General features: G+C 31.2%; 1 protein-coding gene across 2 annotated transcripts; it reads right to left on the reverse strand.

The window, feature by feature from the left end:
* Positions 1–2,405: 2,405 nt before the first annotated feature.
* On the reverse strand, positions 2,406–8,754 carry LOC110656698 (probable isoprenylcysteine alpha-carbonyl methylesterase ICMEL1). Of its 2 annotated transcripts, XM_021813607.2 has the most exons (12): positions 8,263–8,753; positions 8,070–8,166; positions 6,737–6,813; positions 5,597–5,666; positions 5,406–5,486; positions 4,955–5,029; positions 4,577–4,678; positions 4,332–4,472; positions 4,120–4,185; positions 3,890–4,033; positions 3,090–3,180; positions 2,406–2,752 (listed from the first exon to the last, which is right to left on the reverse strand). In XM_021813607.2, the coding sequence occupies exons 1-12, from the start codon at positions 8,483–8,485 to the stop codon at positions 2,591–2,593; spliced, it is 1,329 nt and encodes a 442-aa protein (XP_021669299.2). In that variant the 5' UTR covers positions 8,486–8,753; the 3' UTR covers positions 2,406–2,590. The 2 variants fall into 2 exon arrangements, with proteins under 2 accessions (XP_021669299.2, XP_021669298.2); XM_021813606.2 differs by having other exon boundaries at positions 8,070–8,754.
* Between the last annotated feature and the right edge of the window lie 8,538 nt (positions 8,755–17,292).

The raw sequence follows: 17,292 nt of genomic DNA on the forward strand, positions 1-17,292 counted from the left end.
ATAAAGAAAACAATAATTTTCTTTATTTTAAAAATTATATTTTCCTTATAATTCTATTAACTTTTCTTTTCTCACATTTTCTTTCTTAATAATCATAAACTACTTCATTAAATATTACGCAAAATCCAACTTAATTTGACCATATTTGGAAATTAAATAATTTCTTATTTTAGTTGTAACCAATAAGATTTATTATTGTTTTCTTTTAAAAAATAATATTTATAATTTTCTTGATAAGCGTGTAATCAAGAACTCATTTATATTAAAATATATTCTTTTAATATTAGAAAAAAATTAATTAACATTTTTATATCAAATATTTTTGCATTTTTTGAAGATAAAAATTAATTTAACATTCTCTATTTTATGTATTTGGTGTTCAATTCATGCAAGTTAGTAGGGTATTTTTTAACATGTATAAAATGATTAGCCACATTTTTTCAATATTATATGTGGCAACAAATGAGTTTAGTCATTCAGATAAGTTTTGAATTGAATCATTGTGGGCTTTTAGATTTAATCTCTTAATTGTGAATTATTCAAATTTACATTATTTTAAATTAAATGTAAATTTAAATGAGTCATTTGAAAAAAAAAAAAAAAAAGAAACAAAATTAATGAGTCATTTTAAATCTATGAATATAAGCCAATAGCTGAAGTTCAAAGTTGTCGGGCTATATTACAAGGCAAGACAATGGACATTGTGAAGTCTAAGTCGTCCATGCTGCAAATATGATATGTAATTTCCATGGTTCAACGCTTGCCTTTGAATTTTATATTGTACGTTTCTTCTTCGCTTTCTTGGCAATGAATTTCCAGTAAAAAGAGAACAAAGACACACAAACAAACCTTGGATTTGAAGAATACTGGGTAGCAATTAAAAGACTTTGTATCCCTTAAATAAGATTAAGTGTTTGGTCTATTGTGAATAGAAAAAATTCTTACTAAGAACGCTTTACTTCGTAATAAGCTCTCTGATATGAGTAAACTTAACTTATTAGTTTAAGAAATATCAATGATTTACTAAAAAAACAACTTTTAATTTCTCAAGAAAATATTTATTTTTAATTCTTACAATACGATTTATACTATCATCATTTTGTTGTTAAATATTTTATAATAATAATAATAATGATGATAAAAGTAGTATAAGCCATAGCTGCTATGAAATTAAAAAAAAAAATTAAAATTTTGTTGTGGGAATAATTTTTTTTTACACAATTATAAGCTAATTTTTCTATGTTTTCAGTTTTTGAGTATTAAAATAGTATTCTAAAAAAAAAAGTTTCTTATCTTTATGTTTTTTTAATTTTTCTTCATCTACAATTTTTATTTTATAATTTGATTTTTGTGAAAAAAAAAATCATTGCATTTACAAAAATGTAATACATGAAAAGTATTACAATAAATTTTAATATAAAAGTATAAAAAAAAATTTAAAAAAGTATTTCAAAATTTTCTATAATTATAGGAGGTTATTGTAAACAATTTTAAGAATAAAAATTATAATTGAAGTTCTAAAGTAAAAGAAAAGGTAATATTTTTTATTTTTTCAATTTATTTCAAACAACAAAAAATTAAAATTTCTTTTTTGCTTTCAGCATTGAAATCAAATAAATTATATTTTTTCCTCAAATAAATTATTTTCCGTCAAAACAAATGGGCCTTATCGTCAAAATAAATAAATTATAATTTGATGGAACTCGACCAAGACCGAAACATTCCATGAGAATCCTAGAGGATTTGACTTGTTAAGAATTGTAGCTATTAATTCCACAACTAATTCAGATGACTACACTTTTTTTTTTTTTTTTCTTTTAAGGTTAAAGCTCAATTTTTGAGAAAGTTTAATTTAACACAATTTTGAATTTTTTTTAAAAAAAATTAATTCAAAATTTTAATTTAATTTTAATTTAGTTAAAATTCAAGAAAATGAGTTTATTAATTTTTTAAATTTAAATCAAAAATTAAGAAATTGAATAATTTTCACTTAAATTAATAAATTTAATTCATAAATTTTAATTTTTATGTTAAATTAAATTTTAATTTTAAGTTAATTATAAGAAAAAAAAATTGACAATAAGATAAATTAAACTCTGCTACATTTTCTTAATAAATATAGGAGCGAAAGTGAATATTTTATTTATTTATTTTTATCGTACATGAGAAGTCTTGAATTTTGGCCCCGCCCCCGTGGAGGCTTTCATTCTTATTCTATGTTTGGAAATTATTTAGTATATTCGAAGTACTAAATCAAAAACCCTCTCAACCAAAAATAGATATAGGGGATGGGCATACGAATTTGGAAACAGTGTCTTGGAAACCTTGAATTTACGTTTTGTGTTCATTCTTCTGCAATTTCTGCAGTAGGAGACTATTCAGGCTCAAAGCAACATTCTCCAACATAAAGAAAGGAACCCTCCATCTATATGGGAAAAATATTAAAATAAGAAGAACAACAACAAGAGGAAGACGAGTGTAAAAGCCACACGAAACAGATGATGAAAAATGATCAACTCCCATTAGTGATATTTACATCAGTTGGGGTTTTATGGTTAGTAGTTGGGAAGTTAAAAGTGTTTGGGAACAGTTAGAAAGGGCTGACTCTGCGCGCCACCTGTAGCATGAATTCAGGAACAAGACGTCTTCTTGGAGGAGCCCCTGCATCTTTTTCCTGGGCTTCTGGATCTCCAGCATGAACGATTGCAACTAAATCTTCAAACATCTGATCTTTGCCACCTCTCATTGGATCCTGCATAGCGTATCCATATCACCCACACGTTAATATAAATATTAAACACGAAAGCAAACGTTAAACATTTACATGCATACTTAATTAGAGCAAAAAAGATATTAATCTGCAGGAAGAACAAATAAAGCAATCCCTCATTTTCAACGTATTAGATATGTTTTATGGAAATCTGACAAATAAAAATTAGAAAAAAGATTTGATGGTAGGAGGGGCAATGAGTCTGAGTTGAGTGGAAGTGCCAATGTGTTGGCAAGTAAGAGGCAGAAATTCCCAATCAACAAATAAGGTATTGGCCAGACGAACAGACTAGAACAGAAGCATTGGAAGATTCCCTTACCTGAAGGAACACATCCGTATGAGTCTTCCCTTCATATAAAATTGATTCAGCTCTAACTCCAACTCTTTGAAGAGTTTCAGCAAAATTTTTACTGCACAGAAGGAACAGCAAAAAGAACCTGAATAAAGTTTCTAGAACATACACAGGCCTTATCATGTGTATGGTTTTTGCTCATACTTGGTACTGGATGGCAAAATTTCGGAAGCTACATATGAGCAGTGGTTCGGTATATTTGGTTGGTGTATTCTAGGAGTTCAGAACTTTTATAGATCATTACAGAAATCTCAAGATAATGAATCATATTCAGCTTACTCATGGAACTCAACAAATAATAAATTGCTAATTATTAGTTGCATTAATCAGGTCTAAGAATCAAAAGTGGAACTGCGTCAAACAAAGTCAAGTGCAGGATGCCTATTCAATGCTCAATGTTGAGTCCCAAATAGGATTATGCTCGAATTGCATGCAATAAACATAAACATATATGTAAGGATCATGACTCAAGAGGGTGCTTTGTGTTTGAAGTAGATGCGTATAGTCTTCCATAAATGTAAACACAAACGTAATCATCTGTAAATATAATGAGAACAGCATGAAGGATTTGTAGTTTATGTCTTCCATGATATGATGTTAATATTACTCCAGAACTAAAACAAAGAACAGCACAATCAATTATGATTAATAAAAGGTTAACGCAAAACAGCATGCCTCAAGAAGCCATAAACAATTTAAGTTCAGAAAAGAATACTGAATACATGCAAAAATAAATAAACAAATAAATTATTGATAGGAAAACAGACCTGGCATCAAATGGAATGGAATAATCATCAGTACCATGAAAAAGAATAATAGGAGGTAGGAGAGAAACTGCATTCTTTAAGGTGGGGTCCTGTACAATTACTTCAGGAGAAAATCTTCGTAAAGAGTCTTCTCCTTCCATTATGCTGCATGAAAAATTAAAGCCACCAGCATATCAACATGGACAGAGAATGAGGTATTAACTAAAGAACAAGAAATGAAAGATGTATACCTTAGAAAGATGGAACGGTACAAACCACGGCTGTGGAAGTAATCTACCAGGTTCAACAAATTGTACCTGTTTGCAGATGTTACAGGACAAACTGTAATGTATGCGAAGAGAGTTTCTCAAAAGAAGAAAGAAAAAAATCTAAAATAATGTTTGTGGTCAGTTTGTGAGAGTAGAAGTCATAGACTTCAGTTAAGCATCTAACAAAAACTAACCCTCCAGATAGACCAAAATAAGCCTTAATCTGGGAAACACTCCAAGTAATGCTTTCTCCTTCACTGGTCTCCTTGATTGCCTGCTCCACCAGAGCACAAGCAGCAATATGTGCACCAGCTGACTGACCCATTAAATAAATCCTACCAAAAGGAAAACAAACATGACAACACAATTATCATTTAGCAGAATTACTCAAGAATCCAGATATTAGAAAAAAGAAAGGAAAAAAAAAAAATTCAATTACCTGTTAGGATCACCTCCATATTGAGCAATGTTATTGCACACAAATGAGATGCCTTGAGAAGCATCCTTCACCATGTCACTCATGGTTCCCTGAGGGAAATTTCTGCACAAAGATTTTAATTAGGAGACCAGGGTTACAGGTGATCGTGTGATATTCACCTAGAAAGTTCTTTAAGTGATGGTCAATGCATGATTATCGCCTATAAAGAGAACATAGGACAAACCAGCTAATGCAAAATTCTAGCACATAATTGTGATATTTATCATTAAGTCATTTCGCAGTCAAACAATGTTCATCCAGGAGGAGCTTTTTCTTAACAAGATAGCAGCATCTACCATGTAGAAAATAATGTTATGGACTCAAGTAAAATGAAATCACCTGTAATCTATACAAGCCACCATGATATCTCTTTCTGATAACTGCTTACCTAAAAGAGAACCCCATGCTTTATAACTGCATCAACATAAAAAGGCACCTTAAAACACATGAAGGATCAAGGATGCAAAAGCCGGCATATATAATATAATGCAAGGAAATATCACTTGATAATAAAATTTACAGAATCTCACTACGCAAAAATCCATAAATGTTCAATATCTGATTAACAGCCAATTTTTGAATAAGACAAGCTCCCTGATACATGTACTTTTAATTTTATATTGATCCTGAACTGAAATACATCTGATCATCTACCTGACAGTCATGCAACTATTTACACAACACTAGCTGTTGCTTAAGATTATTAACTTCTAAACAGTGCAATGTCGAGAACAATTAGCTAACTCTTCCAAATTCAAACACTGACTGCAGAGAAAAAAAAGTTACTTGCCCAATAATCCAGGCCCCCCCAGTTACAAATGCAACAACTGGCTTTGGCCCATCAGTATTTTTTGGTAAATACAAATCAAGCCTGCAAGGAAAATTACACCATTGTCATGCCATAAACCATGGATTTACACAGGGAACGCAAACTTATTGGGTGGAAATTCAGAAGAAATAAACAAAATTATAACATCCTACCTATTTCTTGGTTGATCACCATATACTATACTTCTCTGGACCTGACTAGAGAAAAAATAATAATATCCAACTGCAAAGACTAGCAGACTAGTTATGCTTCACTAGATATTTATAACACGCATATTTATAGATAAAACATACATATATGAGGATTGAGGACCATGACGTCACACCAAACTTATTGTTAGAGATTCACATATTTGCAAGACATTATGTAATGCCTGGTATATTTTTATTTTTTAGTGGGGGAGGATGTTAACTGTTACAGCCCATATATAAATTCCTTTTATAGGAGTTACAGCCATTATTTTGGCCATTAATAGTAAGGTAAAGGTCATTACTTTCATATTACCAGTAAAGTAATGGCCCTTCCCCATAAGAAGGCAGATAATTTTCTGCCAAAGATTGGAATTCATGTCTCCATCCTTCTAGCCACTCTCAGCCTCCACTTTGAGTTCTTCTTCAACTCTAATCCTTAAAAAGTCTCACCACCGAAATTAATGCTTGATTATAGTTAGCAACAAGGAAAAATCAAATGAAGAGGGTATTCTTCACACTTTCCTCTTAAGAGTTGTTAATTTTTTACCTTCTTTTTTATTTTTTGTTGCTTACTTGCATTTGCAATTTTATTGTTAAAACATGTGCTTTATGCTATACTTACAATGGGTTTACTTACAATGGATTTAAAAATATCATATGTTAATTTGATAAAATAACAACAACAACAACAAATTTGCTAGATTTACATTTGTTTTTCAAAAATTTTTAAGTTACTCACATAATTTCTTTCAATAAATTACACATTTACTTGAAATTTAACTATAAATTTGAAGTTTAGCTCAAAGCCAAGAGTAGACACTCTTTTTGGTGGTAATAAGGTTAGATCTTTATCCTTTACTATGTTTTGGGCATGTTACTTGAGTTGATTGTTGACAATTAATATTAATCATGGACTCAATGTTTTAATTTGAAGCATTTATACTCATTAATTAGTTGCATCCCTTAATTTTAGTCAACTTTGCTAATATCTATTTGTTTACTACATTTTGCAAATTTTTTCATATTTTAAATCTATGTGCAAGTTTAGTGCTGGGCTTTTGTGCATGAAAATCTTGCAAAGGATTACTGAATGCCACAGACCTTGGATAAAACCTGGCAAAAGCATCAAAGAGTAACACCCAAGGGCAAGGAATCTCATGATCCATTTGTAGCCTACCCTGAAAGTAAAAAATAAATGATCAGGAAGCATGTAATGGTTGGAATAGAATTAAGAAAGCATATGAAACTAAAATTCAGAAATACATATGACATTCCCAAAGCAAGAAAGCCCACAAAGTCGCAGAGAAAAAAAGAAAACGTATTTACTTCATTTGCTAGAGACCCACAGAAATTAACTGATCATCATTTTAATTTGATCATATAATTATTCAAGAAATACAAAGGAAAACCTTCAGAACCTATAGCCTCTTCTTACGATGCTCCACTATATGGAAGGAGATGAATAAAATAATCCTAATATGCTACTATGAATGTGAAAGCTAGTAAAGTTGCCAAAACAGTTGCCTTTCACATGACACAAAATTATATTAAGCTCTAATTACCAAGTCATCTAGCACAGATAAATATAGAGGATTTGGCACCTAATTTGGATTAGAGACAAAATGAAGCTTTGGAGACTAAATGTTATTCAATCTCCAATATTATTGAAGCAAGATCCCTGCTCTGAGAGATGATTAATAACTATATCATAGGTTCACAAGTACAAATAAAAGGGAACGAAACAAAAACTTTCAAATGACTGTTAACAACCCGTTCCACAAGATTAGATCTTGCACTCAAATTTGAAAGAGACATCTTTATCGTATTTTCAAACCCTTGCAACAAGCATCAGGACAATGGCCATCAAATGGTTTCCAACAAAGCAACGATTTGTATAAACAAATCAACCCCAGGGATCAACTTTGAAGCAAACATTTCTATCGAATAACCAACCACTCAGATCAAATTCTAAAGACAATTAAAATTGTCTGTGTACCTATTAGATAATCATATTCTATCCATCAAAATAAATAAGATTTGTTTTAAAGGGTGATCGCAATCATCTGGCTTGGTTCCACTTTATCTGAATTCACTAGAAAGTCCTTCAAATCCACATTTTATGCTATCATATCTTCCAAATAGTTGAAGCCAAAACAAAAACCGAATTCAACTACAGACACAATGTAACTGTAGCTTGAAGACTCACCCCACAAGAGATAGGAAAAAAGTACCCTCAATAATCAATCGATGTATCATGCACTAAATCACTCAGCCACACCTCTCTGAACATGACTTAGGCATCAAAAACCAATCAAAACATAACAACAGAGAACAATGAATATCCGTCTTAATTCCAATTCGAGCATCTAACTACCAATTATAAACATAGAATCAAGGATAAAATAAACAACTAGATTAAAAAAAAAAAAAGTACCCTAGATATCTTAAGAGCTTCAGACTCAATCTAGTAAGCAGAAACGTCTCGGCAGCGGCATGACCGATTTCACGACTAACGGATTGGCGAGGACTACCTGTATCAGAAAGGGAAGGGAGGGAAGTATCACTAGCGATCCTTCGGCGTCTCTTTTGATAAGAATTTGCAGAAGTAAAAGCTATGGTGGTAGTACCTACAAAACTAGAAGACCGGGACAAAAGAGGCTTAGTGGAAACAGCAGTTTCTTCATCAAAAGGAGAAGAAATCAAAAGCCTGGCTGTTGGGTCATCAAGAATCTCTTGTTTTAGTAACATTATGGAGTTTGCGGAGGTGGGTGGGGATAGGGAAGGAGATGGGTCAAGAAAGGAGTGTTCGGGCGATTGTTTTACAGTTACAGGGAGGATTGGAGAAGGCATTTTTTCAGAGATCGAGAAAATTGAAAGCTGTGCTTTGTTGGGTATTGAAACACAGAGAGAGAGGCTGATTGTTAGGGAATGAGAATAAGAAAAACAGTTGATTATTGGTTTTTTGCAGAGAAACAATCAGGTCTCTGGTTTCTGGTTTCCGACTACAGAGGAAGATCTAGAGATGAAAAAAATGGGTTGGCTGTTTCTTTTCTTCTCATAAGCTTGAAACTTGGAATTGGTCATTTGGTTCTTGTCGCTTTCTTGGAATCAAATTTTAGAATTTTGTGTTTGATGTCTTTAATTTCTTTTAATGCAGCTTAAAAAAAACAGAAAAATATATTGATAAAAAAAAAGGAAAAATATTCTTTTATATTTTTTGCAATTATTCCTCTAATGGAAAAATTGCAAGTAAACCTGTAGTTTTTAATTCTTACTAAGTTTATTCTATCATCAATTGAGTCATTAATTCAGTAATAAAGACCAGTTATCATCTCAAATGCCATGTTAAGTTAATAGCCAAATATGATTACAAAAAATTAAAAAATATATATAAGACTTAATTAGTAATTTAATTAATGTAAAATATAATTAAAAAATAAAAAATACAATTTTTTTTTTCATTTTTTTCAATTTATTTGAATTTATGTAAATTTAAATTATTTTTAAAGTTGATAATTAATTAACTATTTGATTTAAATTAATTTAATTGACATTAAAATATTTTAATAAAAAAATATAATAAATTAATGATAAAATAAATAAAAATAAAAAGAGAAAGATCTAAAATAACATGAAATTAAGAAAGTAATATTAAAAAATTTATAAATATTAATACAAAATTAGTTTAAAACATAATTAAATGTTAAAAAAATTCATATAACAAACTCTAATAGTTTAGGAAATTTATTTTTTAGTTTTTAGGTTATATTAAAGATGGCAACATATAAAATACATGTGAAAATTATTTTTTTTTAAATTTAATTAATATATTAAATACTTAAATTCATTCTAAGTCTAATTATATTACTTAAATAATATTCAAACACATTTAAATTTATATATTTTATTTAATAATCCTCATAAAATATATTTATAATTTATATTTTATATTTTAAAATTTAATAATTTATAAGAAATTGTCATAAAAAAATCCTGTATTTTAATTTGCTCCTTAATTATTCATATATTATTTAATTAAATAAAAAATAATTTTATAGTGTATTATGTATTTATAATTCATAATGTTATTGGGCCAGATTGATAAAAAAAAAAAAAGGAACTGGGCTAGGAAAAAAATCTAGTTGGAAGGTAAATGGGTCTTGGGCCTGTGTAGTAAACCTGTTTGTTCAAGGGGTGATAAAATTACTAGTTTAAATCTCAATATAAATTAATTAAAAAGGGGAAAAAAATCGACATAAAACAGTAATGGTGTAGAGACTTTTGGGCACCGAGCATCTGCTTCATGATAAGTCTCAACCAAAAGCACTTTTGGGCAGCCATCATCGGCTTCATTTCTGAACCAAAAGGTGAAAGAAGTGGGGTTTTCATGGACCTACTATTTTTTTTTGGTTCATGGACCTACTCCTCCCCATTTGCGAAAGGTTTTTAGCATCATGAAACAAAAGATATGGTGGAAAAGAAAAGCTTCTCAGTTTGCTTTGTTCATGTCAGCTTCTTGAATTAAAAGGAAGAAATACACTCAAATTTAAGCTATGGACAAAAAAATAAAGTAGGGCTATAACTTGTGAGCTTAAAGCCAGTTGGAAAAGAGATCATTTCGGCCTTAGAAGTTGGGTCAAAAAGGGCCTAAAAAGATCACTTAACATCGTTGAATTGAATTGCTTTTGTTGTGTTTTATTATCGTAAGAAAATGTACTTTGCTATGTTTACGACTTTTAGAGGTTTGCTAATCAATGTCCCAGTAATTAATTAGTCTATTAAATATAAATATTTATCAATGACTTCTATCAAAGATTATTAAATGCTTCCAATGCATATATATTTTGTCTCACAATCATGTAAAGATAATTCTCCACGTTATGAATTCTTTTCAAATTATAACAAGCCCAAGCTTGGTGGAATCTGACTTCATTATAAGCCCGTTTGTCTATTAATTTTCTAGTGCAAGTTATGTATTTCAATTTGGTCATGTTGGCTGCCAGAGAAGATCAATATCTTACACCAAATCTTGGTAATGAAACCCAATTTGGTAGATCAGTTAACAATGGGAAAGAAATGCAAAGATTGGATAAGATTTAAATGATAATGGTGATCATGAAGAAGAAGATAACAATGCCTTATGGCAGCCCTATTAGATGGCCAAAATTCGTTGCTCCTGTGAAAAAACACATGTTGCAACTTGCAATACTCCGGCGCCTGCAATGAAAAAGAACACATTTGCAAGGGCATTTCGCCCTTTTACCATATAAAGTATTCAAAAGAAAATTAAAGATCAAGTGAGGAAAGCATGGACCCATAAAAGTATCAAGTTAAAGTTTAATTATTGCTTACAATGACTTCTTATTTTAAGGTTTTTTTATTTCTTTTTTTCCCTTTTGTATGTGTATACATACTTACGTGTGTGTGTGTGTATATATAAGTACATTAAAATATTGGATTGAGATCCCAATTTGTAGCACTAATGGAGAATTCCCTTTTTCTTTTGAGTTCAAAAATCTAAAAAATTTGGTAGGCATTATGTGTTATGTAGGAATATGTGTATTAAAATAAAAATAAATATAAAAATTAGTATTAATAAAATTTATTAAATTCTTTATATATTTCATAAATTATTAAAATATTAATTTTTTTTTTAATTTTATCATGCATACATTCATACCTTTTAGTTTTAGACAATTAAAATAAAACTTTTAAAATAAAAAAAGTTTTATTCTGACACCTAAATTATAATTTGGTTTACCTATGAAATGCTTGAAATCACCACTAATAGCTAATTGGGATTTACAAATTAGCATTCTCATTCATGCTTGAAATCACCTATGATGCTCATACATACATTAGTTTGATATGAGACTCTCTCTCAATAGTTTAGAGAGAGAATTTTCTCTTTCTTGTTTGTTTCTTGCCTCTTTCTCTCGGGTCTCGCTAAGCTGATTTTCTTTTTAGAGGGTCTTCCTCTCTCCTTCGGACAAGGGAAGGCCCTCCCCTTCCTTTGATCTAGCGATGGGTACTCCTTCCCTACCTCTGAATTAGGATGTTTATAGCCTTTTGATTTGTGTGACAGATAGCTGTTAGATGGTGAAAGACTCTTCAAATCTGTGTGTTTGTTGTGCTTGGAGGGTAGCTTCAACTAGAGCAACAAGATGAAGTGCGCAGTTAGGATGGCAGAGAGTTAGTTTTTGCGAGTACCTGATCCGACCAAACCTAATATGATGAATTTGGATAATATATAATTGATTTTGGGGACTGATTTGGGTTTGAATTTTACATGTTGGATATCCGTTACTAAAACTCATTTATATAACTAATTATAAAATATTTTTATAATAATATTTATATTTTTATATATTTTAATTTATATAAAATAGAATTTAAATATTTTATCGAATTGTTAAATTTTTAAAAAATAAATCATTAATAAAAATAATTTTTATATAGATTATTTATTAAAATATATAAAATTAAATGAATTCAGATATTTTTAAATAATAATAATCGAGTTTGGAATAGTTTCACATAATTAAAAATAAATTTTAATCAAATTTAAAAATATTAATTGATTTGAAATTTAATAGATAATTTTCGCGATTACTTTACTCTTTGTCATTCCCATGTGCAGGTCCAAAGGAAGGTAGCTAGCAAGAGTTAAATTGCTAAGGTGGTAGATCCGATGTCGTCCAGCTCCCCCTCTTAAAGATCAACTATGGAGTCCTTTGATGGTGGCCAGGTGTAGCACTGTGCCAAAAGTTTGGGCTCATTGTCCTCTCACGCAATAGGAGAGATGGTGATTTGACTGCTCGAGTGTCTTCTCTCTAGTGTTCTTGAATTTTCATGGTATCTACTCCTCGGTGCTAGTTTAGAGCTCGGGTTGTGGTTTATTTTTTTACTTATGCTGTGATGGTATTGGTGGTAGTGATGCTTTTATACTTTCTATGCAGCTATCGCAGTGTTCTATAATGGGTGTAGGTCCAAGGGCTTTGATTCTCCCTGTTCACTTAGTTTCTGAAGCTTTCCTTTTAGTGAACTAGGCTTTGCTATTTTCTGAGTTTAGTTTGCATTTTGGTTGTTAGGGTTTAAGCCCCATTACCCACCTCCTATTTTTATGGTTTAAAAATTAATGAAATTTTATAATTTCAATAAAAAAAAAATAAAGCATTCTAATTTCATATTAATTATTGACTACAGTAGAGGTTAATTATAGGTAGCTAGATTTATAAATGGCAGGCATCCTCATGTAAGTATTTGAAAGTGGGTGACACCAATTGATAAATATTTTTTTTTTTTGGAGAAAAAACTTCACTGAAAAGCCTAAAAAGGCCAAACCGATGAAACAAAGGTTATTTGAGCCATTGGGTTACATAAAAAGGAATCATCACCAATAGATTTCCTTGCTAGGAAGTGAGCAATAATATTTCCAAATCTTTTAATAAAATGAAAGGAGATTGAATTAAAAGTCCTAGCTAAAAACAAAATGTCACTTACAATACCACTAATGCTTTGAGGAATAAAAGATAGGGGAGAGTAGATTTCATTTTAAATCGAAAAACTGAACCGAACTGAGTCAATTCAGTTCAATCAGTTCAGTTTTAAAATTTAATCGATTCGGTTCAGTTATTTTCATAAAAAGTTAAAAAAAAAAAACGAACCGAATAAAAATTATATATATATATATATATATATATCAAGGAAACCCTAAGATTTTTTAGTTTTGATTTCTGATTTTTTTTGTTTTTATGTTTTTGTTATTGAGACTTAATGTTGAAAATATAAAATTTTATAAAATTTGGTTTGATCGGTTTAAAACCAAATCAAATCGATATTTATCAGTTTGATTCAATTCGGTTTTCTCTTATTAATCGCTTTGGTTCAGTTTTTAAAATTTTTTATTTTCGATTGATGTTTTATCAGTTCGGTTTGATTCAGAACCGAACCGACCGTTTGCACACCCCTAATAGAAGCACCATTATGCTGCAAATGACCTTCTAAGAATCTCCTTCCACCATCACCCTATTTAGTCCTCTATTTCTCACTCGCAAGATAGCTTCTCTGCATGCCATGCATTCTAGAACAAGAGGGTTAATGATTCCTTGAACTTTCTTGCAACTCTAACCAGCCTGCCTGCCAAATTTGTCTCTAGCAATGGCGGCAATAGTCCCATAATTCCTTTGATTGGAAGAAGCTGCATCAAAATTAATTTTAACCATGCCCATAAGAGGGGGAGTCCAGACATGATTATGAATATCTGATTCAATACGTTGAGAAGAAGGTTTCTGAGCAGCAACAAATTCTTCTAAACAAACCTGACCTACATTCACAACCTGATGGAATGGAAGCTGATCTCCATTAAAAACACGTATGTTCTATTCTTCTAAATTTTCCATGGAACAAAAATATACAACTGAATAAGCTCCTTTTTCTGAGGCGGAGAACCAATGCTTGAGCAAATTTCCTACCAGCATTCAATCATAGAACTACTATTAAGATTGGATGATAGCAATATAAAGGGTGAGCTCCACCACACTTCCACTACCCTTGGGCATAAAAAGAATAGATGTTTTAAGTATTCTTTTTCCCCACAAGCTGTATAAACATCCGACAGACCAGGAAAATGTCTATTAAGGAGATCATTAGCTAGAAGTTTTCCTTTGAGGAAATGGCACAAGAATACTGCTAATTTAGGTGGGAGTTAGAGCTTCTAGATTTGTTCCCAAACTAACACATTGTTATTTATAAAGTTTTGACCTGGACCTGTAAAGAAGGCAGCAGCTTGAGCTGCTCACGACAAATGAGCCAAGTGATATCCAAATTTTACTGATTTCCCATCTCTAGTAAAGATGATCTTGTCTTCCCTGTTAATCATAACGATAGGGATTGAGAGGATGTTATCAATCTCTTCCTCATGTAACACAGAACATAGAGCTTGAGCATTCCATTGGAATTGATCCTAGCCAATCAATTGAGCAACCCAATTAAAATTTAGATTTGCATTTTTTTTTACTCTTGGGGGATTGGGAAAGGAATTTGGGATCCACCTATCCTCCTTACATAAGATTGAGGAACCATTATTCATCTGCCATCTAGTCCCTTGAAGAAGAATATCTCTACCCCATAGAGGACTCTACCAACCATAAGAAGCATTCCCTCCAGTTGAAGCTTTCAAAAAGAAAGAAGGAAGTATTTCCCTTTAAGAACCCTAGCTAAGAGAGAATTGGGTTCATTTAATCCTCCATCCTTGTTTTGCTAGGAGTGCTTGGTTAAAGCTATTAAAATGACTTTTCCTCTCCATCCTTGTTATGCTATGAGTGCTTGGTCAAATCTTCGAATTGACTATTAATTTTACGATGATTCAGCTTTAATTAATTGAATGAGTTTAAGCATGTTACCTAGTTCCTCATATCAAACAGATTCAAATAGAGTTAATGGATCAGATATATAATTACCATAGAGATATTTTTCTATTTGAAAGATGGAGAAATTATTTTGATAATCTCTTTAATAATAGTCAAAATGGTGATAGCGTGAATATAGATTATAGAGCAATAGAAAAAAATATAAATTATACTAGAAGAATTAGATCTTTAGAAGTAAAAGAAGCACTTAAGAGAATGAAAGTATGTAAAGCTTGTAGACCCGATGGAATAACAATTGAAGTGTGGAAGTGTTTGGGAGATATGGGAGTGGCATGGTTAACTAAATTGTTTAATAAGATTCTAAACTCAAAAAAAATGTCTAATGAATGGCGGAGGAGTATTTTAATGCCTATTTTTAAAAATAAGGGAGACATATTGAGTTGCACAAACTATAGGGGAATTAAACTTATGAGCCATACCATAAAGTTGTAGGAGAGAGTTGTGGAACATCGACTATGTCATGATACTTCTATCTTTCCCAATCAATTTGGCTTTATTCCTGGTCGTTCAACTATGGAAGCAATCTTTCTCATTAGAAGCTTGATAGAGAAATATAGAGATGTGAAGAAAAATCTACAAATGGTTTTTATCGATTTAGAAAACGCTTATGATAGTGTTCCAATATATGTCTTATGGAGAGTGTTAGAATAAAAGAGGGTATATATTAGGTACATACAAGTGTTAAAAGATATGTATGAAGGAACAACTACTATTGTGTGCACAGTGGGAGTGGACATAAGAGATTTTCTTATCTCAGTTGGATTACACCAAGGTTCAGCTGTAATTCTTTACCTTTTTACATTAGTTTTAGATGAATTGATGAAACATATACAAGAGAGTATCCCTTAGTGCATAATGTTTGCGGATGATATAGTTCTGATAGATAAGACGCGAGAAGGAGTCAATAGAAAGCTAAAGCATTAGAGAAGTACTCTAGAGTCAAAGAGCTTTAAGTTAAGTAGAACGAAGACAGAACATATGCATTGTAAGTTCAGTAAAGGCCGAACTAGTGATAGGAAAGGAGTTAGTTTGGATGGAGTGATATTGTTCCAAAGTAATCACTTTAAATATCTCGGCTCAGTCCTTCAAGTAGATGGGGGATGTGAGGAGGATGTTAGTCATAGGATTAAAGCTGGATGGTTTAAGTGGAGACGTGCCATGGAAGTTTTATGTGATCTCAAGATTCCCAATAAGTTGAAAGGAAAATTTTACTATACAGCCATACGACCGGTCATGTTTGTAACACCCTTACTGTAGCAATTCCATACATTCTACTATTCCGATGACTGGTGTCGGTCCGGATAGCTAGAACGTCTGGAAAATATTTGGACTAAAGTGAGGAATCATAATGAACTCAAATATTAATAAGAAAAATTTAGAAAAAATTTTAAAAATAAAATACAACTAAGTTAAATGAGCCGGTGCCCTAGCGATAGGTAACCCAGTGGAAAGTTGCGGTCTTCACAACTAGAAGCCCTAAACCCGAGAGAAAATTCATAAAATAATTTTTGAGACTCCAGAGAAGAGTCATTGAGGTTTCTATGGCATTAGAATGCCAAGAAAATGTTTAGAAAAATTTTTCGATCGATATAGACAATTTTGGCTCAATAAGCCAAACGGAGGGCATTTTGGTCATTTCGTCTTCAGAGATGATTTTTTGCCGACTTGTCCAGTTAAGTAAATAATTATTATGATCTAAAATATAAATAAATATTGCTAAAAATTAAATTAATAATAAGTAGAGAAAAAAAAGAAAATGAAGGAAAATACCTAATTATGACATCATATGATGTCATTTAAATTTCCTCCACCAATCATAATTTATTAAACACATTAAAAGGGATAAGAAAGACCAAAACTTGACAAAATATTCTGCTCCTTTCTTCCTCAAGTTGCCGCACCACCATGGAAGAGTTCCTCTTCCATTTTTCAAGCTTCCAAGCTTGAATTCCCACCCTTTCTCACCCTAAAAGCCCTAACCACCTTCACTAAAAATTACACCCACACCAAGGAGAAGTGTTTGGCTGCCAAGAAATTTGAAGAAAGTGAAAAAAATTTTAAAGTTTCAACAAGCCAAGAGAGTGGTTAAAGAGGTTAGTGCACTAACTATACCCTTTTTCTTTCCTAAGCATGAAAAGCATGCTTGATTAAGTTGAAATGGCATGAAAAGAAAAAAAAAACGTAGAATATGTTGAAGTTTCAATTTGTGGCAGCCCTAGGAAGTAA

The sequence above is a fragment of the Hevea brasiliensis genome, chromosome 13 (assembly GCF_030052815.1).
Source record: "Hevea brasiliensis isolate MT/VB/25A 57/8 chromosome 13, ASM3005281v1, whole genome shotgun sequence".
In the NCBI taxonomy this organism is placed as follows: domain Eukaryota; kingdom Viridiplantae; phylum Streptophyta; class Magnoliopsida; order Malpighiales; family Euphorbiaceae; genus Hevea; species Hevea brasiliensis.